Raw genomic sequence first — 26871 nt, forward strand, 5'->3', positions numbered from 1 at the left:
TTTCCTCCATAGGACTTGCTCTTCTTTTGGCAATGATGTTATATCCTCATATGTTACTGTACCAAGAGTTGCCACATTAGCTTCATACACAAAGTAATCATTCAACTTTACAGGTAATTTTATATTTCTTCTTTGCCTAGTAATTTCTTCATGACTTTCTTCTAGATTTCTTGATTCTACATCACTTGAATCATATACTACTTCATCTTTAGCAGGATCTTTACTTTCTATGGAAAAATCATCGTGAACTGAGATACATTTCTTTTTCTCTTCATTGAACAATACATTTCGAGAAACCACAACATGATTTGTGACTGGGTCCAGTAAACGATAACCCATGGTAGAGTATCCAATAAAAATCATCTTTTTTGATTTTGGATCCAATTTCTTTCTTAAGTTATCAGGAACTCTCATGTATGCATCAGATCCAAACACCTTAATAATATTCAAATCAGGCAGCTTCCCATATTTGAGCTCATAAGGTACATTTTCAACAGTCTGATTTGGAATTCTATTCTTAAGATATGCAGCTGTCTGTACAGCATAGCCCCAGAAGGATTTAGAAAGCTTTGCTTCACATATTAGAGCTCATGCCTTCTCTAAAAGATATCTGTTGGCTCTCTCAGCCACACCATTTAAAGGAGGTGAATATGGAGGAGCAGGATCTATCATAACACCATTTTTCTTGCAATAACGAGCTAGTTCACCAGACACATATTCCTTGGCACGTATTCCTTCACACCGGATTTTGTAGAGATCAGGATTCTGCTTTAGGAACAATTTAAACACTTCATTTATGTCACTCTTGTGCTTTAAGAGATGCACTTCAGTAAATCTAGAAAAATCATCTATGATTGTAGCAAAATACTTTTCACTTCCCTAGTGGGTGGATCAATGGGACCACATATGTTAGTGTGTACCATTCTCATTGGCACATGCTCTCTGCTTCTAGGACCTTTGTTCATAGGGGTGTTGGAATGTTTTGCCAGTACGCACTCTTCACAAAAGCTTGAAGGTGACTCAGATACTGGCAAACTCATTTCTTTTAATATTTTATCAGATGAGTGCCCCATGCCCCTGTGCCATAATTCTGCACTATGATTTGCAATGTATTTTGAAGCTTTAACTGGTTCAAATTGACTCACATACTGTCCTTTCTCATTGAGTTTAGCAAACTCAAATTTTTCATTCCTCTTTTCAATAACAGCTACATTATTCTTAAGAATTACACTGTAACCTGCTTTTTGAATATTCTTCACAGATATTAATTGACCGTTCAACTCGGGGACATATAACACATCTTTAAGTAATATTTTCTTCCATTTAATGTTCCAGGTACTGTACCCAATACCTTCTAGATTTAAAACGTCATTTTTAGAAGCACATGCAACAATTCCAGAAAAAGGTTTAATTCCTTCAAACCACTCACCTTTATTACACATGTGTGTAGATGCTTCAGAATTCAGAATGAAATTTCCAGCAGGCTCGCCAACCATGAATGTTACTGCAGCTGATTCTCTATAATCTGATTTGTGCTTAAATCTGCAATCCTTTGTGTAATGCCCTGGGTGTCCACATCCAAAGCAAACTAATTTTTTCTTGCAAAGCTTGGCAATATGACCTTTACTTTTACATTTGTGGCAGATGGTATCACGCTTATCAGCGCTAAAAGCTACGTTATTACTTGAGCAAGAAACACGAGAATAGTAAGAATTTCTTTCACCTTGCAATTCTTCAGCATTCAAGAGGCTTTGCATAACAAAGTCCAGTGTAAGCATTTCATTTGGCTGGTTCTCAATTGTTGATTTAATAATGTCGTACTCAGAAGGTAGCGACATCAACAAATAAATAATCATATCCATATCTTTGACTTCAGCACCCGAGAGCCGCAGTTCATTTACGATCGCCAACAGTTCGTTAATATGTGACTGCATACTGCAATCTCGTTGTTTCTTCAGTGTCGATAATTTCTTTCGTACTAATATTTGACTAACTGCACTCACCTTATGGTATTTATTCTTTAAACTTCTCCAAATTTCACATGCAGAAGATTCACTCGACATGGTCGCCAATATGGCATCATCTAGAAAGGTTAGCAGCAATGCGTAAGCCTTTTTTGCATCTTTGATTTCAGCAACTTTTGTTTCATCCGCTTCAACATCTAAATATTTATCAAGTTCTTTGGCCGCAAACATAGCTTCACGGCGCTTAAACAGAGAAAAGTTTTTACTGTTAAACGACTCAACACAATACATTGTGTTCTCATCACGTACTGCCATTTCAAATTTCACTTAACGTGCGATTCCATTCCAAACAAATAAGTTCCACAAAACAAATATAAATGCTTCGCCTCTAGCATGTTCAGTATCAGAACCACGCTCTGCTGTAAAGATTTTAAAAAAGTGAATCAGAGGCCGATGATAATTAAGTAGAGGCTTTATTAACTGATGGAATTTTACACACATGGAGCAGCACGTTTCTACATATCAAACCATGACCAAGAACTACTACAACTGTTGCCAGATCAACCTAAGCAAAAGTATAAAACAGTTACGGTTAAAATACATGGCATTAAATCAGTAACGGGAGTACGTGTGATTAGTCTCAACAATTTTAATACTAGCTTTTTATCTAGTTTAGGAACAATTTCCTTTCTATGAAATAATTAGCAATGCTGATAATGTACAGTCAAAAGCCGTTAATCCGGACTCGTCGGGACTTCGGCGATTCCGGATTATAGATCATCAGTTTAAATCTGGTAAGATGGCATGCAGAATTTATAAAATTAAAAATATGAAACTGTAATTTATGAAATAAAGAACAATTATGATCTAGAGGCTATCAAAATTTACAAAAAAAAAAAAAAAAAAAGCTTAACATTTGTTTACTTTATTAAACATTTCTTTCAATGTAAGTTGTTTAAGTTGCTTCATTTTTTATGTGATAATACATTCTCTTTAATTCTATAAACAGGCATAATTTCTTGTTCAGTTATAAAGTTCCGCTGTTCAAGTCCTATAATTGCTGTGTCGAGAATACTGACTAATTTGTCAATCAAAATTTTTTCGTTTTCAATAATCTCCGTTACTTTTTTCGCTATCAGGAGCAAATTATAATGACGAGGAATTTGATTTAAATCATATCAAAGATGGAGTACATCGAGATGAAATACTACATTTAGTAAGGAATTATAAGCCAAATAAAAACATCTGCCCTAAAGATAAGGATAGTGCTGACAGATCAACTTCCAATTCATTGTGCGCCGCGGCGTTAAAGATAAACAAATTTTAGATAAACAAAATTTATGCCTTTATGCATTTTTTGCAGCAATTCCACTTTTTGTTTAATGGACTTCGAAACATACTTTCGCTTTGTAAATCCTTTACATATTAGTAAATATATATCAGAAATTCTATTTGGCATAATCGAAAGTTCAAGCTTACTTTTATAAAATTGCTCTAACAGTCTGCAAAAAAATAATAAGCCGAATCCAATTCGAAGATTAAGGAACAATGCAATCTGCAACATTAACTGAATTAGATAATTTTAGCTTAGCTTATACCGTCCGTTATACATTAAATGCACATTCGTAAACGTATTTTGCGCACGCGCACATGCATATTCGCAGCCGTAAAGGTCTTACGCGCATGTGTCAACGCGACGCATGCGCAGAAAGTTTATAGCTTTGAGGTGCGGATTATAGATCATTCCGGATTATGGGTGTCCGAATTAACGACTTTTGACTGTATTAAATTTACTTATAAGTTTTCAAGAATTTAAAAAATTTTTCATTAGTAACTCATGCTTGTCAAAATCAAACTAAATAAAACTCCTCCAAAAACATTTGGACTTTTTTTTTCTTTTTTTAAACTAGTGACAGGCTTTTAAATTGCATTTCCATTCTAGGATAGTAATTGACAAGATATGAATATCTATTACTTGCTTATTGAAAATATTAAAAAACAGAAATAATTTTTAGTAATATTTAGGACTTCAGTATTCTGCATAGACCCGTAACATCTTATTGAGTTTACATATGTAATTATTCTAAAATTCATTTGTAATTATTATGGCTGGGGTTTCCTTCCATGTACCTTTAAAAGTATTGTAATCTGAGAATTCTGAATGTGGTTTGTATTAAAAATCGCAGCTTTTAAAAGAATTTTTTTAATTTATTGTATAACACATTTTTTTAATTTACAGATTCATAAGAAAATTTCTGAGATCAAGACTTCAAATTTCAATGCTTGGCACAGAGTTTGGCTAGACAGATATGTTACTCCAGCCATGTTAAAGTTTTGCAGTGATTGGCTTCTGAGAAATGATCCTGAGAAATATAAGCTAGTGTGTTTGACAATAAGTGATTGTACGAAACCTCCATATATTCCTTATAGTAAATATAAAGTCAGATATTATAAAACAGAGCAGTAATTGAATATGCTTGGTGCTTTTTTCTATCAAAATGGCTTCCGTATCATCATACAGACATTATTTTTTTCTGTTATCTACATGTATTTTGAATTTTTCTGATACTGTCTAATTGTCTGATAATCTAACTATCAATAAAATGCTCATTCTATTGTAATCTATTTAAATGTTAATTTTATTTTCTTAACATTATATTAAATGTTGTTTTCTGAAATTACATGAGTTACAGCGCAAATCTTACAGTGAAATGATGTTTGGAAAAATTATATTTCTTCAGACTGATAATAATTTGCATTGTAAGTTGAAATAACTATTATTTATATTTGCTATAAAAAGTTGTGTCTACAAGTAGTGAAAATGTGAATATCAAAAACTTGCTATATTAATTTTAAATATTAAAATAGTGTTCACAGTACATTCTTCATAATTATTAAAAAGTGTACTAGAAAAAATATTTACCTTAAATTTGGTTCAAAAACAGAAAGTCTGTTGATTTTTGAAAATTTATTCTGAGCCAGTTACTATGTACGTTTTAAACACAAAAAATTGCATTTAGGAGTTTAATGCAAGGGGAAAGCAAACACTTAATATATTTTTTCAATCAAAATTAATTTTGAAGAAACTGTAGTTTTGAATGTGTATGAATGGTATATTTGTAATTCTGGTATCAGCCTTTGCTGTGTGAGACTACTATGCATTTGTTATGGTATTATCATTTAAATATTATAATTAAAGAGAAAGATTGTAAATATATTACAGGACCTGTAGTAGAGTATTTGTTTTTCTTAAATAAATATTTAAAAATGCCAATTGTATGATACTTCTAAAGCTTTCTTATTTAAATTCCATTTTTAATTAATTTATACATATATTATTGCTGAGAGTTAATGTATTACTATAGAAATTGTTTTGTTTTTCTTTGAACAGTAAACTTATCTTGAAATCCTTTATTAATAACAGAAATGACATGCATAAGGAATTTTTTAAATCACGTGGTTTTGTTTTAGAATTGTAATTAATCATGATTTTAAATTAAAATAATGAGTTTATCAATATTATTATAGGAATTATGCTGAATAATAGTATTTTTCTGTATAGTTTTCTAATTATTTTGAACTTAAAATGTCTTCTTATTAATCCCACTTATCTGAATCAGATTTGATCAATAGTTCATTTGCCTTCGAACATGAAATTAGGTTTCTATAGCAGATCTTCATGTGTGCAGCACAACTAAATAGATGTTGCACAGCAGCTTCATGATTTTTATATTTGGTGCAAGTGGGAAACGTTTTAGTACCACAGGAATATCCAAGGGTCCTTAAATGTTCTGAAGTCAACTGGGCCAAAGCCGTTTGGTCCTTTTTGTAACCCCTGTAACCAATAGCAGTACCAAGACCTGTACTACGATAACATGAATGCGTCAGTAGTTTCTCCAAGAACTGTTTCTTCTCAAATATAGTTCAAGGTAGGTCAAAGGTTCAGCATAAACCTGAAGCACAGAAGTACCTTTCTTTGCTAGTCTGTCAGCTATATTATTATATTTTAGATTTATATGAGATGGCATCCATTGTAGATGGAGGATGGAATAATGGAACAAGGTCTTGAGTAATTTTTAACGAGCATTTTAAGCTAAACATACGGTTCTGAAGAATAATGGTCAACTTAATATAACATGTGACATGACGAAAATATAGTCAGCCTATTTTTGAACTTATACTTAACATCTGGATTTATTGTAAAATGAAGACTAAGAAAACGCATAATTCAAGGAAACTAACATTTTATACTTTTAGTTTCGCACATTTAAATATTCTGGCACTTTTTTAGGAAACTACACATATTCGATTACATTTGGATATCAAACATTTTACTTTAATTGTATATTGAATTCCTACATACAAACAGATCACGAATATAAATATTTTCGCTCTAGTGTAGAACTGACTGCCCCTTCGCTTCACGACAACTTTTTTAAATTTTGGCGATGAAACCTTACTTCTGGTTACCATGATAGTTTTAACTCTGTTTTAGCTTCCTGATTTTATTTAAATGAAAATAGATTGATGTGTACATGGGCAAATTTAAGGCAGTGCGCAATGCCTAGTTTGTGCAATTCTAGGATTTTTTTTTAAGTGAAAACAGATCAATGTGTTCATGGACACAGAGTCTGTACAATTCTTTGACTTCTTATTTTTGTTTTGTGTAGCGACCATCAAGAAATTGTACCTTCCTGGTGCCGATCTTGGCATCAAAAAAAGAATCGCCAAAAAACAAGGGGCACCCAATTGTAAACTTTTACCAATATTTTGTGTATTTGAAAAAATATATATATAAGTGAATACATACACAGCAAGCCTTTTGAAGCGTTCTTCTTCATCACCCGCATCAATATCCATTGAAGTCTCGGAACTTTTAAAAAGAAAAGCACACGGTAAATAACACATTTGTTCATTGGCGCAAACACAACCAGCGAATCAGCTTTACGTTTCAACGTTGCCAAATCGCGCAATTTTCGACAAAACTATGCTGCCAAAATTCATGTGCTTGCGTTTTTGGGAAATTTTCGCTGCTCTTTTTTCTTAAACGCACATATGTTAAAATAACTTTTCTATTAAAATTAATTTTAATAAAAAGATCTTGCCCCCCAGATGGTATAGTGTTTAGGAGCTACTCTAATTTTTCATTATTTAATTTCTTCAAATATAATGCAAGACTCTAACATTTGGTGGCAACAGTTTGAAAAGTAAAACGAACATTTATAATAGTGATTCAACGGGGAGATCAGAGATCATTATTCGTTAAGTAGTGTTCGACCCGAGGGCCTTTACCACTACATGTTTATCAATCCCCTAAGGACCTGTAAAAGTTCGTTAAATTCCATAAACTGGAAAAGTCATATGCATTTGTAATAAAAGTGCAAAGTCTTCAGTAGTGAAGAAGTTGATCAGGGGTGACGCTGTAGCCTTGGCTACTAATGTTTAAAATTAATTTATGACTAGTAACAGCATGAATTATAAACAAATAGCTAAGTTATTGCATTTTATTTTCCAGCTATCGAAATGCGACGCTACGAACAACGTTTTGAAACCAAAACCTAGCAATCATGAATCAGAACTAGAACTAGTTGCCATTCAGCATAAAGAAATTTAAATATAAATATGAATATTAACAAAATATTAAAGTTAATTTTATAAAATAATTAAACACATGAACAAATATATGAAATAAAAAATAATTATTTCTCATGCAATAACTGGGCCACTATACTACTCCCCCACCAGTAACTAAGTTACGTTACGAAGATGGAGAAATAGGTAGTAACTAGTATTGCAGTGTTAACCACTATCAAAATAATTTAGTCAGTCCTTGAATCTAACAGGTAAACGTATAGTTCTGCCTGTGCGAGAAGGTTTTTGATTCACATCCGAATTTGAGTCCGGTCTCTGCAAATTACTGTAGTCAGGTTGTATCAACTGAGAATTTTCCTCAGCTAAAATATATGCTGGTTTCAGGCGATCCAGGGATACATTAACATGTTTTCCTTTTGTGCTAATAGTAAAATATTTGTCCTTGCGATCAATAACAGGAAATGGTCCTTTATAAGGAGGTTCCAAAGGTTTTTTTTATCCGATCTATTCGCTGAAACACATGAGAACAAGTTTTTAAGTCTTTATGGACAAATATCTGTTCAGATGAATTTTTACGAATTAGTCTCGGTCCAACAACTTCCATCTGTTTCTGGAGTTTATTAGCAAAAGTCTCCGATGCTGTCTGGATACTTGGTTCGCTGAAAAACTCGCCAGGAAGTCTGAGACTCTGGCCATAAACTACTTGCGCAATAGAATGATTGGTATCTTCTTGAATAGTACTGTTGAATAGTTTACAAACCCAAAAGTACTGTTGGTAACGTGTCCGTCCAAGATATGTTGTTGTGGGCTTTTAATGCTGTTTTCAATGTTTGATGAAGGCGCTCAACATTGCCATTACACGAGGGGTGGTAGACAGTAGTGTGTTGTAAATTGATGCCACAGATTTTGGACAAAGCTCGTAATGTATCACTTTTAAATTGGGATCCACGATCACTAATGAGTTTACTTGGCGTTCCGAAACGCGCAATCCAGTTGCTATAAAAGGTTCTTGCGACGTTCTCAGCAGAAATATTTTCTAAAAGAATTGCTTCCATCCAATTCGAAAATCTATCTATGCAAGTAAGACAATAAATATTCCCTTTAGATGGTGGAAGTGGTCCTATGAGATCGTTATGGATGACAGAAAATCTTCCTGGTAATACTTCAAACTCACCTAATTTTGTTTTGGTGTGCCGATTGATTTTAGCTTTTTGGCAATGAATGCAGGTTCTTGTCCACAACTGTACATCTTTTTTTATGTTAGGCCAAATGAATTTTGATGTCATTAATTTCATAGCCGATTTTATTCCTGGATGTGATAAACCATGAATTCTTTGAAAGACGTGTTTTCTGAAAGCCTGAGGAATATACGGCCGAACATGTTTAGTTGATGTATCACACCACAAATATTTCCCCGATGGTAGAGAACATTGCTTGAAATTCAAGGAAGTAGTGGTTTGCAAACTCTTCAGTTCTTCATCTTGAGTTTGTTCATCAGCTATTTTGTCATAATCTATCGATGAAATTTCATTAACTCTAGATAACGTATCCGCCACAATATTATTCTCACGTTTTAAATATTTGATATCAGTCGAAACCTGGGAGATGTATTGAAGTTGGCGAGCATGTCTAGGTGTTGCTTTGTCAAGTTTTTGACGAAAGGCGAATATTAAGGGCTTGTGATCTGTATAAATTGTAAATACTCTTCCTTCTAGATAATGCTTAAAGTGTCTAACTGAAAGATATATGCTTAATAGTTCTCTATCATAGGTGCTATATTTTTGCTGAGTATCACTTAATTTTTTAGAAAAAAATGCTATTGGCTTCCACGAGGAGTTTTCATATTGTTGCAACACTGAGCCAATCGCCGTATCTGAAGCATCTGTAAATAACGCCAGAGGTAATTCAGAATTGGGAAAAGACAACAGTGCCGTGTTCACCAGGTCATTCTTGCACGTTTCAAACTGTTTTTCAGCTTCTTCAGTCCATTCGATTTTACGTTTGTCCCTCTTTTTAGCTCCCTTGAGATACGCATGTAACAATGCTTGATTCTTCGCTGCATCCTTTATATAACGACGATAAAAGTTAAGTATTCCAAGAAAGGTTCTAAGTTCATGAATTGTTTCTGGTCGTTTGTAGTTAGTAATAGCTTGAACTCTTTCTGGCAAAGGACGGAACCCTTAGGTGTAATTAGGTAGCCTAGAAACTCGATTTGGGGAACAGCAAAGACAGATTTTGAAACATTAATTCTTAACCCAAATGTATGTAATCTTTCGAAAACTAATTTAAGGTGATTTTCGTGTTCTTCATGGGTACTGGATGCAATGAGTATATCGTCTAAATAGGGATAAACGAATTCTAATCCTCTAAAGACTTCGTGAATAAATCTTTGGAACGTTGCAGGAGCATTTTTTAAACCGAAACTCATTACATTAAATTCGTATAAACCGAAAGGAGTGATGATAGCCGTTTTACATTTGTCTTCTTCTTCAATGGGAATTTGAAAATAAGCTTTGAATAAATCAATTTTAGAAAAAATATTTGTACCTCTTAAAATATGATGAAAATCTTCAATGCGAGGAATTGGGTATCGATCAGGTATCGTCTGCGCATTCAATCGTCGGTAGTCTCCGCAAGGACGATATGAACCATCCTTTTTCGTAACAAGGTGCAAGGGGCTTGACCACTAGGAGTTTGATGGACGAATTATTCCATTGTCAAGCATAAATTTAAATTCCTCTTTAGCTATAGCTAAGCGTTTTGGATCGAGCTGTCGTGCCTTTGAATAAACGGGTTGACCAACAGTCGAAATAAAATGTGTAACACCATGTTTAATTTGTGTAGGAAAAAGGTTAGGTTTAGAAATTTCGGGATATTTCGACAGTAAATCGAAAATTTTTATGGATTTATTTAATGTGGTTACTGAGTAATCACTGGAAATAGCAGCGACATCACACTGGACACAAAGCTGTGTTACGCCATCAATTAATTTTTTCTTATTTATATCGACAAGCAATTTATATTTGTGAAGAAAGTCAGCTCCTAAAATACCTTTTGTGACATCAGCAATTATGAATGGAAACTGAAAATCACGACGTAATCCCAAATCAAGAGTTAGCGTTTTTATGCCATAAGTGGAAATATCTGTGCCATTAGCTGCATAACAGTTTATATTCAGTTTTACATTTATTCTGTGAAGTAGCAGAAATTATGCTTACGTCAGCTCCGCTATCAATAAGAAAGTGGAAATTTGATCTTCGGTCACGAACGAATAAACGAAATTTGCGACAATCCTTTATATTTTCTGCAGCAGCGTTTGCCGCTGAACCTACTGCAGATTCGAGTTTTCCTGGTTTTTGAAATCGTTTTTTACCCAAGCACACGGAGGCTTGCATTTCTCTAGAATGAATTTTGCTCCAAAACGAAAGTGATAAAAACAAAATTTGCCAGTAGGGTCATATCGTTTACGAGGTTGGCTTCGAGATCGTGAACGTGAATTACGTAAATCCGAGTCCCTTCGTCTTGAGCGAATGGTTACTTGATCAATTTTTTGTTCAAGAAAGGTAATTCTTTGCAACAAATCATTTGCGGGAACAGAAGGAGCATTAGTACTAAATACTTCTGGTTTCCGATTCATATCACTAATTTTATCTGCCATAGACGCTAACTTGGTTACATCTTCATCACTAACTAATAATATATTTTTTATGGAGTCAGGTAGCTTCTCCAGCCATAAAGTTTTGATTAGATTTTCAGACACATCTGTAGTAGCAACTGATCTCAACTTCTGCAAAAGTTGGCTTGGTTTCATGTCTCCAAGTTCGATACCAGTAATCAAACGTTTAATCCGTACATTTTCACTTTCTTTGAATAAATGTAATAACCTAATTTTAGCATCCGAATATTTTGTGGCACTATCGTTCGTTACAATGTCCCAAATATTTTCGACGAACTTAGGTTCAAGCTGTGAAACTAAATAATTAAATTTCGTTTCTTCTGAAACGATATTTCTAAGTTTGAACTGAGCTTCAACTTGAAAAAAACCATATTTCCGGTTTATCAATCCAAAAAGGAGGTATTTTCACACTCACCTTATGAAGCTCCGGTGACTGTATCGTATCTTTCATAGCAGTTTCAGAAGAGTCATTTGTTGACATTTCGAAAATTAATCAGGGTCACCACGATGTAGCCTTGGCTACTAATGTTTAAAATTAATTTATGACTAGTAACAGCATGAATTATAAACAAATAGCTAAGTTATTGCATTTTATTTTCCAGCTATCGAAATGCGACGCTACGAGCAACGTTTTGAAACCAAAACCTAGCAATCATGAATCAGAACTAGAACTAGTTGCCATTCAGCATAAAGAAATTTAAATATAAATATGAATATTAACAAAATATTAAAGTTAATTTTATAAAATAATTAAACACATGAACAAATATATGAAATAAAAAATAATTATTTCTCATGCAATAACTGGGCCACTACAACGCCATATATCGGCCACAGATGAAGTTTTCGTTGGATAAGCTATAATAGCAACTAATAATTTTGGCATATCTTTTACACATTATCGTAGATTTGACACAGTATCGTACAGTAAAAATGGAAAATAATATATACAAGTCCCAGAATTTTTTTTTCTTTCGTCTGAGGCGAAAGTACCTATATCTTAATACTCATAGGGAAGGAGACGCGTATTTCCAAACCCTACCCCACTTTTCAAATTTTTGACGTCACGGAAATATCGACTAGTTTGGCAAGACGCCTACCCCACTTTTGACTACTACGGTGCGCTTTCGAAAGAATTGTGCTCCTGAATAGTGTGTTTAGGTGCTAATTGTGAGATTTTCGCAATTTAAATTATTATGAGTGGAAATTTACGCAAAATCTTTAGTGAATGGTTATTGTTTAACGCCGTAGTGTATTTGAGGAAAGAGGAGAATAATTCACTGCTGATGTATACATTAACAGTATGAAAAGTCTGGAAGGTGATACTCGGCAATAAATGTGCTGCATTTCATCGCAAAATTCAGCGACGCCAGTAAAATAAACGAAAGTGTTTGAAAAACTTATCCACATCTGAAGCCACTATACAAAAATTATATGTGTGCCAACACAGCAATTTAAATAAAAAAAAAAAAAAATTGCAGAAAACTTCAGATCAAGGAATAAGAATTGCAGTGCCTCTATGTGCTTAAAAACTACGAAGCATTCTGCAGACTTTCGTGCCAAAATCAAGTTTGACAAATAGATTAATACATTTTATTGTTTCTTTTAGTGTATATATTTCAAAATTATTAAAATAACTTGAACAGTTGTTTAATTGCTTAAAACAGCAATAAAGTTCATTTATAAAGATACAGAAGGAACTTCATAATTCATTGCTTTGATGAACAACTGAAATTTACTAAATTACCTAACTTTATAACATTAAATATCTTTGTAACTGTGTTATTATGCTCTGTTTTATAAAAGCTTAACTACTTCTAAAAGCTAACTACTAACTAAAAGCTTAGTTACTTACTATTCATTTGTTATACATTAAAATATTTTCTGATTTATTTACTAAATGTATTAATAATTTCCATACATGCTTGTGCAGTGTGAATGCATGTTTGTGTAATGAACTTTGATTTTCATGAACGAAAAAGAAATACAATCTCCGAATAAGTACTTTTTGTTTTCCAGTTCCTGTGTTTAGCTGTAAAAGTAAATTCACTTCAGGTATGTGTCTGTGTAATTTTGACGATGTAAATGCTGAAATGTATGTATAGTAAAAACTCGACAAAAAAAATATCCGGAAAGCTCTTGAAATTTTGGATAGCCGAGCATATAAAAAATGAAATATTGTAATAAGTGAATGTAAGAATAAACTTAGTCTAAAATCATAAAAACAGTTCATCTTATTTGTATCAACTTGACTATCAAAAGCCAATATTTAATATTATGCACGATTTTGAAAAAAATGTATGCTGCTGATCTTTGGAATATGATAACGGGTGATTTTTACAATGGTTGTTATGTGGATTAAGACTGCAAGTTGAGACTTTAAATATGAACAATAGTAATCTGAAAATTTGAAGTAGTAATTTCATATCCAACAATCTCTGCCAAATAACTTCTATGTTTTAAGTAATTAAAAAATATATTTTAACCACTTATTATTAATTTTATAAAGTATATTCTATAATTTAAATTTTATTTACTTTCATCTATTTTTAATGTTTGCCATTATAAATTTCATACTATGTAATTTTTTAAGATTTCATAGTTGCTAATTAAACTTCCTTTACAATTTATTTAGTTATTCTATACTTACAGTTATATTTTATGTAAGAAACGGATTTATGTGCAAGAGATATACAGTGAAAATCATTTAACACAAAACTGTGGGGACTGAAATATTTTTTCGTGTTAAAGAATATTGAAAAGAAAAAAAAAGCATATATTCAACAAAATTAAGCTTAGCTAAATTAAGCTAATCCGATCCCTAAAGATCCTTCACCTTCGGACTTATCCAAAATAAAAACTGCGATCAAATCTTCGCAAATCATTTCAAGCAACTTAAAACATTCGCTTATCCCATCTGTTGCGAATTGTGCCAGATTATATGTTCTTCCCAAAATTCATAAAAGTGGTATTCCTTTCCGCCCTATTGTATCAAATTTAGATACTGCCTCGTATCCATTAGCTAAATATTTAGTTTCTAGATTTTCCACTCTATTAGACAATAACATTTACACCATAAAAAATTCAATAGAGTTTGTAAAAAAGGTTAAAAACATTTCTCCTCGTAATTTACTCATGGTTTCTTTTGATGTAAAATCATTATTCACCAATGTCCCAGTGGTGGGTGCATTAAGATGTCTAGAAACCAGACTTCGCGAATTTCATTTCTCTTGCATCGAAATTGATGAGCTAATTTCTCTCACTCAACTCTGTTTGAAACAAACACATTTTGTTTTCCAAAATAAATATTACAAGCAAACTGAGGGATTATCCATGGGAAGCCCCCTCAGTCCCATCCTGGCTGATATCTGCATGCATTATTATGAATCAAAATTGTTTGAAACTTTAAACTTCCCGGCATGGTTCCGCTACGTAGACGATACTTTTACCCTGTTTGAAGGTAATAAAGATGATTTAAATAGAGTTCTTTCAACAATGAATTCTATTGATCCTGCTATTCAGTTCACTTTTGAACTTGAGACTTGCAATTCTCTTCCGTTTCTCGACATTCTGGTCACACGCAACACATCCAACTTCAGTACTGCAGTTTACCGTAAACCTTCATCGGTTTGCCTTCCACCACACTTTAAATCATGTCATCCGACTAAACAAAAGTTAGCTTCATTTTATTCCTATGTTTTCCGTGCTCTTCAAGTTTGCTCCTCCAAACTAGCCCTTGATGAAGAACTAAATTATTTAAAAGCAATAGCTATTGACAGGGGCTTTTTACCTAACATTATTAATCAAGCAGTTAAAAAATTCTCATCTCAACACACTAAAAGCCACACTCTTATTTTAGGAGATTATAAAAATTCTGTTGTTATTCCCTTCTTTCCATCAATTAGCTATAAAGTTGCACATATTTTGCAGAAATTTAACTTTCGGGTTGTTTACTCTCCCATCAATAAAATTCCAACTTCTAAACTCAAGGACCCCATTCCGGATATGAATTCCTGGGGTATTTATAGGATTCCTTGCCAGTGCGGTTTAATTTACATTGGCCAAACTAAGAGAGCCTTAAAATTTCGCGTCAAAGAACATGAGGCATATGTTAGAAAAAAGGAAACACAGAAGTCTTCTGTTGCTCAACATTGTTGGTCCGAAAATCACACTTTCAATCTTTCTGCTGCCAAAATTATTCAAAAAACATCTTCCATTGGAGAACTGGATTTTCTAGAGGCATTTCACATTCATAAAAATCTTTCTGTTCTAGTTAACGATCCTAATTCCAATCCAAATTTGCCTTCGGCTTTTAGAGAAATTATGTTTTAGTTCTGGTTTCGCCAACAGATGACGCCACTTGCTTATTCTTGTCCAGGCTTTCTTATCTTATCTAAACATTATTTCCTATCTTGTTCATTTGCGGTTTTGCAGCTGAAGATGATGGTTCGGTAAAACCATCGAAACTAGTCCTGTGAAAATTTTGTAAATTAACGCTGATTTTTGTTGTTTGACTTCTGAATTAGTGTTATATATATTATATATATATATATATATATATATATATATATATATATGTATATAATCGTATAAAAATATGTTACCTTGAAAGACCGAAATTAAAGAATGTCGACTTTCACCGGAGAATGTTAACATTCACCAAATACGTCGGTGAAAGATGGAATATTGTATTACATTCTTCTACATTCGGACCTTCACCTGTGTATGTCGACAATCACAGATATGCTCTGGTGTAGATTGAAAAGAGAGGAGTGTATGTACACACTCTTATTGCAAAAGGAAGTGTTCCACAAATAAATGCAGTTGTAAAAGCAAGGGCCTCTTGTGCAATTGAAAGTGACATAACAGTTTAAGTTGTTGCAATAAATAAGATTTGAATCACGTAATTTAGTAAACATAGCTTGAGTAAGCTCCCTTTTCCGAGTCAGGATAGTTCATGTTTCCAAAGCAAGTAAAGAGGAATACAAGTCCTGATAGTGGCGCCCGACGAAGAAGAATAACCATGGCCGAGTTTCAAGAAGAACCTTTGTTGCCTGCAGAAGCGGCTCAGAATCCAGAAATGCCAGCGGCCGCCCTGGAAGGATTTGGGTACATCGTACAGACCATGCGCGCATTGATGAAACCAGAAGCAACATTTAATGGAAACTCACCGGTAACCAGTTTTTTGGAAAAATTGGACGACCACTTCATGCTGTATCCAGTCCATGAGTTCCATAAAGTCACCTTAGCTACCAGCGCTTTGAGGGGCCAAGCGCTTAATTGGTTCAAATGTATAGGCAGAAGCCACTTGTTTCAAGCGGGAAGTCCCACCTATACTTACGAAAATTTTAAGACTGCCTTAGTAAAAGCCTTCCCTGTCGTAAGAGATCGTGCAAGTTTAGAAACGGAACTCTTCAGTATATACCAGCAACGAATCGAAAATCTTTCCACCTTTATTTTAAGAAAAATTCACGTCTTTAAACTCTTGTATGGAAACCGTCCGGATCCTGAGATAATCCAAGTGATTTTGCCGACTTTAGTACCCCAAGTACAAGACTTTATTTAATTAAGGAATCCGACTACACTGGAAAAGTTATTTGAGCTAGCAATCCAGTTTGAAAGTAGAAGAACGGCGGACATCGAATGAAGACGCCAGTATGAGCGACGAAGCCAATTTGGTGCGCCAAGACCACAGCAAAGGCAAGAACACGGCTACGGAAGCAAATCGAATCAGAGGGCAAGGACCAAAAAGTATCCAAAAACAACCGGCGAACGTCGACAGTTCAATAGTAAGCCAGAAAAAAAGTCTGAAGGCCAGTGGAAAAACAAGGAAGGCATGGAAGGGAAGAAAGAAAATTTAAACTAAAACGGATTTCTGCTGACGGGAGGGTGCGGAAATCCGAAGGCGAAGAAAAGTCCTCTTATATACAAATACAGTTTTATACAAATACAGTTATTGTGAAAAATTTGACTCTTCCAAAGATTGAAGTTAGAGTTTTATAAAAGATTTTGCAGCTATTGTTGAACCATTGTTAAAATTAAAAAGGAAAAAGGCAAGATTCTCGTGGACGGCCGAAGCCAAGAGTGCTTTCGAAAAATTAAAGCAAGCATTAACGCAAGCCCCTGTTTTGAAATTTCCTGAAAACGATGAGAATTTAGAAATTTCAGTGGATGCTTCGGATTATGCGGTAGGAGCGATACTTTCGCAAAATCAGAAGCCCGTGGCATTTTTTAGTAGAACTTTAAATCAAACGCAAAGAAATTATTCCGCGACTGAGAGAGATTCACTTGCAGTTCTGTTAGCAGTGCAAAAGTTCCGAGTCTATTTTGGAAAGGATCCAATAACAGTGTATTCTGATCATGCGGCGGGAACTAGATTGTACTCAGGGAAAAACTTATCCCCAAGGTTAATAAGATGGGCACTAAAGTTACAAGAGTATAATCTGGTAATTAAGCACACGCCCCGGAAAGGAAAATATCGTAGCTAATGCCCTATCCAGAATAAAAATAGATGAAGAAGGTGATACTGTAAAGGTGGCAATGCTCACAGCATGTAAGTTACATTCCCGAGAAACTGTGATAACCGAACTGGGTAAGGATCCTGAATTTAAAAATATTTATGATTATTTAAAGGATCCTGAAAATTTTAGCCACCAATATATTGTGGCGATAAGAAATAGGGCGGCCCATTACGAACTAATAGATGGTCTATTATTTTATACAAAAACTACGAATTCCAACAACGAATTTCGACCTGTTATCCCAGCTAGTCTTAGATTAAATATACTGCAGGAGTTACACGACTCCCCTTTAGCTTCTCATGCTGGTATTCGAAAAACCATCCAACGCGTACGCGAAGCAGTTTATTTTCCTGAGCTGCAAAAGTTAACAAGGGCGTATGTCCAGTCCTGCCCAACATGTCAAGCAGTTAATTATATTAATTTCCGCCCGGCCGGGTTTCTAAATAGTATTAAATCCGAATTTCCAAATGAAATAATAGGCATCGATTTATCGGGCCCTTTCCCAAAAAGTCAGTTAAATAAATGTCGCTATCTTCTTGTTATGGTTGATCATTTTAGTAAGTGGATCGAAATTGTTCCCTTAAAACGAGCCTCCGCGAAATTAGTTACTGATTCTATTTTAAATAAATATATTTTAAAATACGGGGCGCCCCTAAAAGTAATATCGGATAATGGTCCTCAATTTGTAAGTAATGTATTTGAAGAGATGTGCCAAAAACTGGGCATACGCCATTTAAAAATGGTCCCGTATCGGCCGCAATCAAATATAGCGGAACGGGTGAATAGAAATATAGTGAAAATTATCCGTAGTTATGTTAACAATTTTCATAAAAGCTGGGTTAACTATGTCAATGAATTAGGTTTCGCCCTTAGGACCGCAAAACATGATACGACGGGCAAAACTCCTGCTGAGTTATTTTTAGGCAGAAAGATTATAACGCCGTTAGATAAATTACTTTATGTTCAACAAAGAGCCCCAGAATTTAAAATGGGCAATATAGAAAAATAAATTAAAGAAGCAAAAAAGAACACTGAAGTAGCACAGAGAAAACAGAAGCTTTATTATGATATGAAACGACGGGGAGTAACTTATAAAGTAGGAGATGAAGTGTTAAAAATTAAGCATTAACTTTCTTCAGCACCAGAAGATAAAACTGCCAAATTTTATCCACGATTTGAAGGACCATATGTCATAGAAAAAGTAACTCAGGCTTAGTGGTGTTAAAAGCCAGGAATGGTGAAACCTGCACCGCAAACGTAGACCAGATAAAACCATTTTATAATCGTAATAAAATGCCACTATTTCAAGATCTTTTGCAGGATCCGGCACGGCAGGCACAAGCTCCAGAGGTGGAACAACGACAATCCCAAGGGCAAGCCATTAGTAGACAGGAGGAATTGAAAAGAAAGTTCCCCCGTTGGAAAACTGAAGGTAACAAGAAAAAGAAGTCGTTCCACCGACCAGAGAAGAGAGGGCACGACCACCCCCAGAATGAAGAAGGGAGAAGTACGACTAATGCAAAGAAAGCCAGGAGAAATGACAGCAACTATAACACGGCTCCAAAACAGAAGATCTACCCATCGGATAGGAGTCTACGCAGCAAATGTCGACGAATTGATGAAGGAAGACCAGCTGCAGATGCAAAGACGCAAGAAAAATTTGAACAGCCAGCAACGAGATCCAGGCAACAACGAGAGACAGTTGTCCCGGTTCCGCCAAGACCAGCTGCCATCAAACGGCCGAGACCACAGGCAGATGCTAAAAAAAGGTCTTCAAGGGTGACCGAACTGGAAGAAAAAGAAAGCTCATGGAGGAAGGAACCGAAGGGCGAACCCGCACAAGAAGGAAGATCAACCAGACCGTAGTCTTCGCTACCTTCCAAGACTGGGCAGAAAAAAGGATGTCTGAATATCGCAAAGATAAGTAAAAGTTTATCTTACTTTGAAACCGTAAGTTAATTTTTCAATCTTACTGCAAGTGGCAGAATTCAAGAACTTTTACCTCATGTGAGGCCTACCTTTATCGCCAAAAAGGCGAGAAAGGAGTTGTTACCTATTTTGGTATTGTTTTTCAATTACTCGCGAGTAAAACTAAAATTAATGTATTATAGGAATGTGTAAATACTTGAATATTGAAAAAGCATTGATAATCTTTGAGAAAGGTACTTTAAGAAAATTGTAAAAATTATTGTATAAAATTTTATTTAAAAGATTCTGGCAAGAAAGAAGTTTTAATCTGAAAGACTTTTGAAATGTAGAATTTCAATGCAGAAGAATTGGCACTTGCTTGGAAAAGAATAGAAGTTAACAATGTACTACTAATGTATGTTTTAAAATGCGTAAAATTAACGGCATGTTAATATGTCCTTATATACAATGTGAACTGTTATCTTAAAAGTTAAGAAATATTGTGATATGTTAAAAGTAAAAATATTAGAGTAATGCCAAAAATTTTAACTTATTCGTGTGACTGTAAAAAGAGCAAATTATTGTGAATATGTGATAAAGGTTGAATGAATGTAGTTAGGCTCTCTGACGCTACACTTCAGAGTTAGCCACTTTTCAGAATAGTACCTCAGGGTTTAGAGATGAATATAAGGTGTGTTCTGAGGTCTTGTTATGTTGAATTTTAACACGTTAGTGTTTTGATTGCAGGCGGTAGTGTTGAACACTTGTACATAGACACGCTCGTGTTTGGTGTTTTTCTTTACAACACAAGACAGAGAGCACGGGGAGATAATTAAATAACGTCATGAATGAAATATGAATTTTAAAGGAGAAATATAAATATTCAAGTTACTTGCCATTTGATTGTGTAACATTTCATTAAACTAGTTTTCCTTCCATAAGGAACCAGATTTCAACAAAGAAACTCCTGTTTATAGATGCAGTACAGATGAAAATACTTGTCCATAGAGATGATAATGTAAAAACGACTTTTTAATATCTAGTTTCTAGAGAGAAATGTTTGTAAAAGATTGGCCTCGCGTTAGATTCTAGAGCTAAAAGTTTTCAACAAGGTCGTTTTAGACCTCAGTTTCAAACTAATTAACTCTGGCGGGTAGTATGTAAGGGTCCTAAGTTTTACTAACGTTTTTGATGTAATTTAAAACGCTTAATTACAGGGCCGTAGTACAATACACAACCCCCCCCAACCCCAGAAGTATAGCGATATACAATAGTGACGTGATCGAAGATTCTTTGGAAATAATCGTTGTCATCGAATGACATGCATATTCTATTTAAGTAATCGTAGTCATCGGCTTTTAATATTCTTTGCAAATGATCATTGTCATCAAATAATCATTGTAAAGAATCATTCTCATCGGATAATCATTGAAAATAATCCTTGTCGTTACATAAAGGGGCATAGTAGCTGATGTATAAAGAATTGTACTCAAATTCTAATCAAAAGAATCGCATATATATGCAATTTATCATATGATCATTATTTATAGCAATGATTCTTATATGTTTTCGACCTACGGCTCCTAATGACGCCACGGAAAACTTGCGCAACAGTGACAAAAAGAATATTTAAAAATACAATAAAAGCTTGAAAGCTAGGGAAAATGTGTGAATTTATTTTCTTTTTATTTAAATGAAGCTTAATGTTTTTAAAGGAAATTGAATATTGTAAACAGGAGTCAGCAGTTTAAATATATTTGGGATTTTGCCTCTTTGTTTTTTTTTTCTTCGTAACATCATATCCTCCGGAACGGGGGGGGGGAGATTTGAGTTTAAAAGGAGGTACCCTCGGATTTCAAAAATTCTTGGTAAAACTTTTCGACTATTGTTATCTTCCTACGACTATCACTCGAGATGTTATATAAAATTTCGGAAAGCGCTGGAGATCAAATTGCTTTATTTAGAAAAATGATGGCTCTTCTCACTCTCAAATCGTATTGTTTAAGAGAAATTTTTAAGTTAAAAAAATATGAAATAAATAGTCTTGCCAAACTCGAAATTTATTGTTATTATTTACGGTTATATTCTGAGTTGAAGAAAGCACGTGATTACATATAACGTCACTGTATGTCGAAAAATATTTCGTTAATTTCAGTATTTTAAATGAATAGCTGCTTTTGGCAACGTTTATGTTTCACCTTTAGATACGTGACACGATATGCTATCGCTACGTTAGTTCTTTTATTGAGATTTTGCAAATTTGTTATATTAAAATTAATTTAAATCATAACTTCAAATGTATTACCCCAAGTGTCAAAGGTCTTCGTTTCCTGACTTGGCAAGAAAAATTTATTTACGAATAGCTGGTTGCTTGGAAAGAATGAATACATTTACTTCATAGTGAAATGTTACTATGCATTTTATGCTATTCTAATTTTATTTATAAAAATTTAATTTCTTTTATTGTATAGTTCCTTTCTGAGTAGAAGTTTAAACTTCTGTAGGTATTTAACATATTTTAGATGCAATGTTACTTTACTACAGTTACATAATTTTTTTTTTCAATTTACTAAAATGTCTGAACGCAAGAAGACAGCACAAACGTTACAGCGAGCTACAGAAAAAATGACGTAAAAAGCACTAGGAGACTCAGCAGGCAAGTACAAGAAACTTGTCGCAAGTAAACGAAGGATACAATACTGTCCGCGTCATCGTCAGATTCGACAGGAAATACCAGAACAGCTCAAGAAGCTGCATAAACAACTCAAGAAGCTGCAGATTACGGGCAATTTCGGTTCGAAGAGGCAGAGCTCATACGAGGAAACAAGCTTCGCATGAACGCATCGCGACATACACGTAGTACTCTTCACAATGCAGGAAGTTTACTTTGAGCAACACACTGTATACGTAGAGCTCGTAGACATATATAGTAAAGATTTTGCTTTGTCAACAGCCCCCTAGTAAAATGTATGAAGTTTATATTGACATCTCACAATACCTGAAAGAAATTTTTCTATTTACTTCTTTATTTACTATTTCCTTAAATTTCTTATCAGTAATCCTGTCTATATATTATAGATATCAAAATCAGAAAAAATTAATTAATTATCTTTAAATGTATCTAAGTGATGAATACTTCGCCACTGTTCGTACCGAAACAACACGATGTAATTGTAGATACCTAGAAAGTAAAATGTATTCAGCAGGCTGTACAGCAAGCGACAACTATAAATGGTGATAACACAAGAATGTTATATAATGTTATATACTGGCAGAATTTTAAAAAAAGAACATATACATCAGTGTTTTAAAAATACGAATTTTGCATCAAATTGCAAAACAAATATCTTAAAATCTGCTTTTCCATGCATAAGAGTTCAGAATTCGGAAAATTATATTTTCGTAAGCGGTTTAGCAAAAATATCAAAAATTATTGCCTTGAAAAATGGATAATCTTGGTATGAATACGAATTACGCCAAGACTACTCGTCAATGGTTGTTTTGAACACGCCCTTAATGTATATATATAACCCTTAAAAAACGTAAAGTGAGTGAATCTACTGTTCGAGTGTGTCTTTATATCTTGTGTATTTAAGAAATAAGAATTGCATTTATCTATCTCGAAAGAGCTAACGCTATTGCCCGAATAACAACGTTTATTTAACACTTGATATAACCAACTTCGTATATATCTTGAAATAAAACATAAATTTCCTAATCAGATACTACCAATTGCAGAAAAAATACAAAAATAATGGAATTTCTAATAACACTACAAGTAACATACCGAGAAATAAATTGCGCTGCAAAACTGATGCAATCTACAATATGTAAACCACAAAATTTATGTACCGCTATAGAAATGCAATAGAATGAGAAATGAAACTGTGATGAGATTTATAATGAAAAATTTACCATAAAGTATTAGTATATGATATAAGTAAATATATACTTTTAATACTATTCATTTAAATATGTTCAAACGTTCATAATATTCATTACTTACAAACGCTTCTTCATCCATCGAAGCATAGCACAAGCCATTCTCAATTCTGTGCTGGTGCACGTCAATAAAATAAGGATAAATCCAAATTTTTACAAAAAAATCAATCGCTTTGACTCGTTTCTCAAAAAACGTATATCTACAAATGCATTATTAATATATCACATCAATATAATTCGGGATCATAAAATCACCAAACAACGCATTAAACGCAAAAAATCGCATTAAGGCAGAATGAAGAATTTTCACTCTTACAATGACTTTTACAACAATATATAATAGAATCGAATTTCTAAACTAAGTGTTCATTGTTACACCATATTTCATTCTTGGGGAACCTTTCATGGTTGTTCAGTAATTCTAACTGTTAACTGGTATAAAAAGAATTATGATTTCATATATATGCACAGACTTATATATGTATTATATTAACACGTATCTGTAGTAACATACATCATCTTATATTATATGTATTCGCATAATTCTAAATTAATTATACTAGTCAACATAATTTGTATATTGATAGCAGCAGAGTTTTAAAATTATTATTACTATCTGCTTGCTAACGATTATATAATTAAGTACAGTGGTACCTTGACATACGAGTTTAATATGTTTCGTAACCTTGCTCGTATCTCAAAGCAATTTTCCGCATTGAAAGAAATCGAAATGCCATTAATCCGTTCCAGCTCCCAAAACACGACCTCAGCTGTTTTTTTAAGTGTTTTTGAATAAGAAAAATGTAGTTTCTTATTCAAAAACAAGAAGAAACATTTATTTATAAATAACAAATACATATTCTATAAAAACATAATTAAAAGAAAAAGTGCCTACGGAAGCGCTTAATTTTTGTCACTGGTCTTCGCTCTTTTTGTCATGATCTGCTCATTTTCACCCGCAGATCGTTTAAAAAAACTGTCCAAGGAGGTTTGTTTCTTCCTACCTGTCAAGGTATTGCGTAATCGAGTTAGGCAAGTTTCGTTGAACAACTCCGATTTAGGACTAGTTGCAACTTTTTCGCGGTGATTTTTATCCACGAACTCTACAACTTTATCCCACATTCTCAAGATCTGTTTTATATCTCTTGCAGGGATAACCTCCTCCATCTCTGGCTCCTCTTCAAAACTAATTTTTCGTTGAACCACCGTATGCTGCTGCAAATGCAGATCGTGTAACTCCTCGGTTGTCAGCTCCTGAGACTGTTCCTCTACGAGTTCGTTCACACCTCTCTCCTCCACCTCCAGAATCATGGATTTTCCCAGAGAAACAAGCTCCTCTACCACTGACACTTTGGGTTCCAATCCTTCGAATTCTCTTTCAGCTACAGCCTCAGGCCACAGCTTCTTCCATGCAGACGTTGTAACACCCAGCCAGGCCTGAACAATAATTCTTAGGCACATCACGATGTTAAAGTGGTTTTTCCAGAACTCTCGAATGGTAAGGTTTGTGTTCTCTGTCACCTCAAAGCAGCGGCGAAAAATGTGCTTGGTGTACAAATTCTTAAAATTAGAAATCTCCTGCTGATCCATGGGCTGCAGGATAGGAGTGGTGTTGGGTGGTAGGTAGGGAAATTTTATATACTTGAACTCTTCGAGTAAATCATCTTCGAGATTTGATGGGTGAGTAGGGGCATTGTCGAGGCCAAGACCAGAACAGAACACCAGAATTATCCACTCCACAAAGAAGTTCATTCTGTCCCACGCCTTCGGATTTGCCCTCCACATATCTTCTTAAAATTATAACTGGCAGGTTTTCTTTTAAAATATTATATGACTTAAAGCCTCTGGGGTTTTCCGAATGGTATACTAGCGGAGACTTGATTTTACAGTCGCCACTCGCATTGACGGAAATTGCTAGATTTAATCTATCCTTAATGGGTTTGTGACCTGGCATCTTCTCCTCTGCCGTTATGTAAGTTCTATTCGGCATCCTTTTCCAGAAAAGCCCTGTCTCGTCACAGTTGAGGACTTGCTGGGGGAGGGATGTATCCTTTGGCTACTATCTGTTCGGAAAACATTTTGATGTAAACATCAGCTGCCTTTACATCCGGATTTGCTGTCTCACCATGCCTGACGACGGAGTGAAGGTCGGTCCTTTACCTAAGGTTGTCAAACCAGCCCCGACTGGCTTTAAACGGGTCTTCCGATTCCACGTTTGTAGAAGTGTGTGGGATCTTCTTTAGAAAATAACCGTAAATCGCTCGTAAATAACTAGTAATAGTGACTTCTCACATATGATGCTTTGTGTTAAGGTTCCTCCTTGAAGCTGCTTCTCTCTCACTCACACCATCAGTAGTTTCTCCATGTCTTGACGGAGAGAGGTCGGAGCTTAAAAATTATTGTAACGCCCTTAGTTGGCGTTATACTTCATCAAATCCTTTTGTTCAAGCACAGTAAATATCATTGATGTGTTACGCCCGTACATCCTCCCCAAGTCAATTACTCGCACACCTTGCTCATGGTTTTCTATTATTTAACGCTTTAATTCAATAGACATCATCATCTTCTTTTTACCCAGGGTTATAAAAATAAATATGATAATGTTTTCTAAATGTACAAAAAGCAAAAAACGCGAACCCAACTTATCTAAAATGCTTCCAAAACGAGGGAAACAAGCACTCAGAGTGAGGACTAGTCTGAGGTGGGAGAAACTGTTAGACGCTGCACACGACACCTACATGCGCGCGCATGTTGCGGTCGTGTATAGCGGTGTAGTGTGCGATTCCTTGTATCTCAAATCTTGCTCTCGTCTCAAAGCAAAAACATTGCTCGCTCGGTAGCTCCTGTCTCAAAACGCTCGTACGTTGGGGCACTCGTATATCGAGGTACCACTGTAAATACAGCTTATAGTTTTTTTAATGTGACAATCATTATAAGCCATGTAGATTTTTCCTTGTGGCTTCATTTGTTTTCTCTTCCAAAATTTCGAACGTCCAACAGTTTTGTCAGTTTCGCGCTTTTGGTATGGAGAGTGAGAAAATGAGATAAGACTAGAATCAACTTCAGTTCTGAACTTTGCAGTTCAGCATAGAGTAAGGAGTATTGACAGATTTATGTTCGCTCTTTACGTTCGCTTTTCATCGTATTTTCTTCATCATTCTCAGCACTTTAAAGTGATAACTACTAGCAGTGTTCCTTTATATTTCGTATATTTTTGGAATTATATTTTTTTACTCGTACTTTTCGAAAAACTCCAGAATTGTTTAGT

The 26871-nt window shown here is 34.4% G+C and overlaps 1 protein-coding gene across 1 annotated transcript in view; it reads left to right on the forward strand.

Annotated features, from left to right (window-relative positions):
• The window catches only part of LOC118194611 (paired amphipathic helix protein Sin3b-like), a 108085-nt gene extending 102842 nt beyond the window's left edge, over positions 1-5243 (forward strand). Inside the window, exon 22 of the mRNA XM_085821869.1 lies at positions 4204-5243. Within this exon, the coding sequence (XP_085677995.1) occupies positions 4204-4431 (228 nt within the window). The 3' untranslated portion in view covers positions 4432-5243. The remainder of the gene's footprint in view (positions 1-4203) is intronic.
• Positions 5244-26871: the final 21628 nt, after the last annotated feature.

Source organism: Stegodyphus dumicola, chromosome 8 (assembly GCF_044657685.1).
Source record: "Stegodyphus dumicola isolate Sdum_Otavi_A_Nest chromosome 8, ASM4465768v1".
NCBI lineage: Eukaryota > Metazoa > Arthropoda > Arachnida > Araneae > Eresidae > Stegodyphus > Stegodyphus dumicola.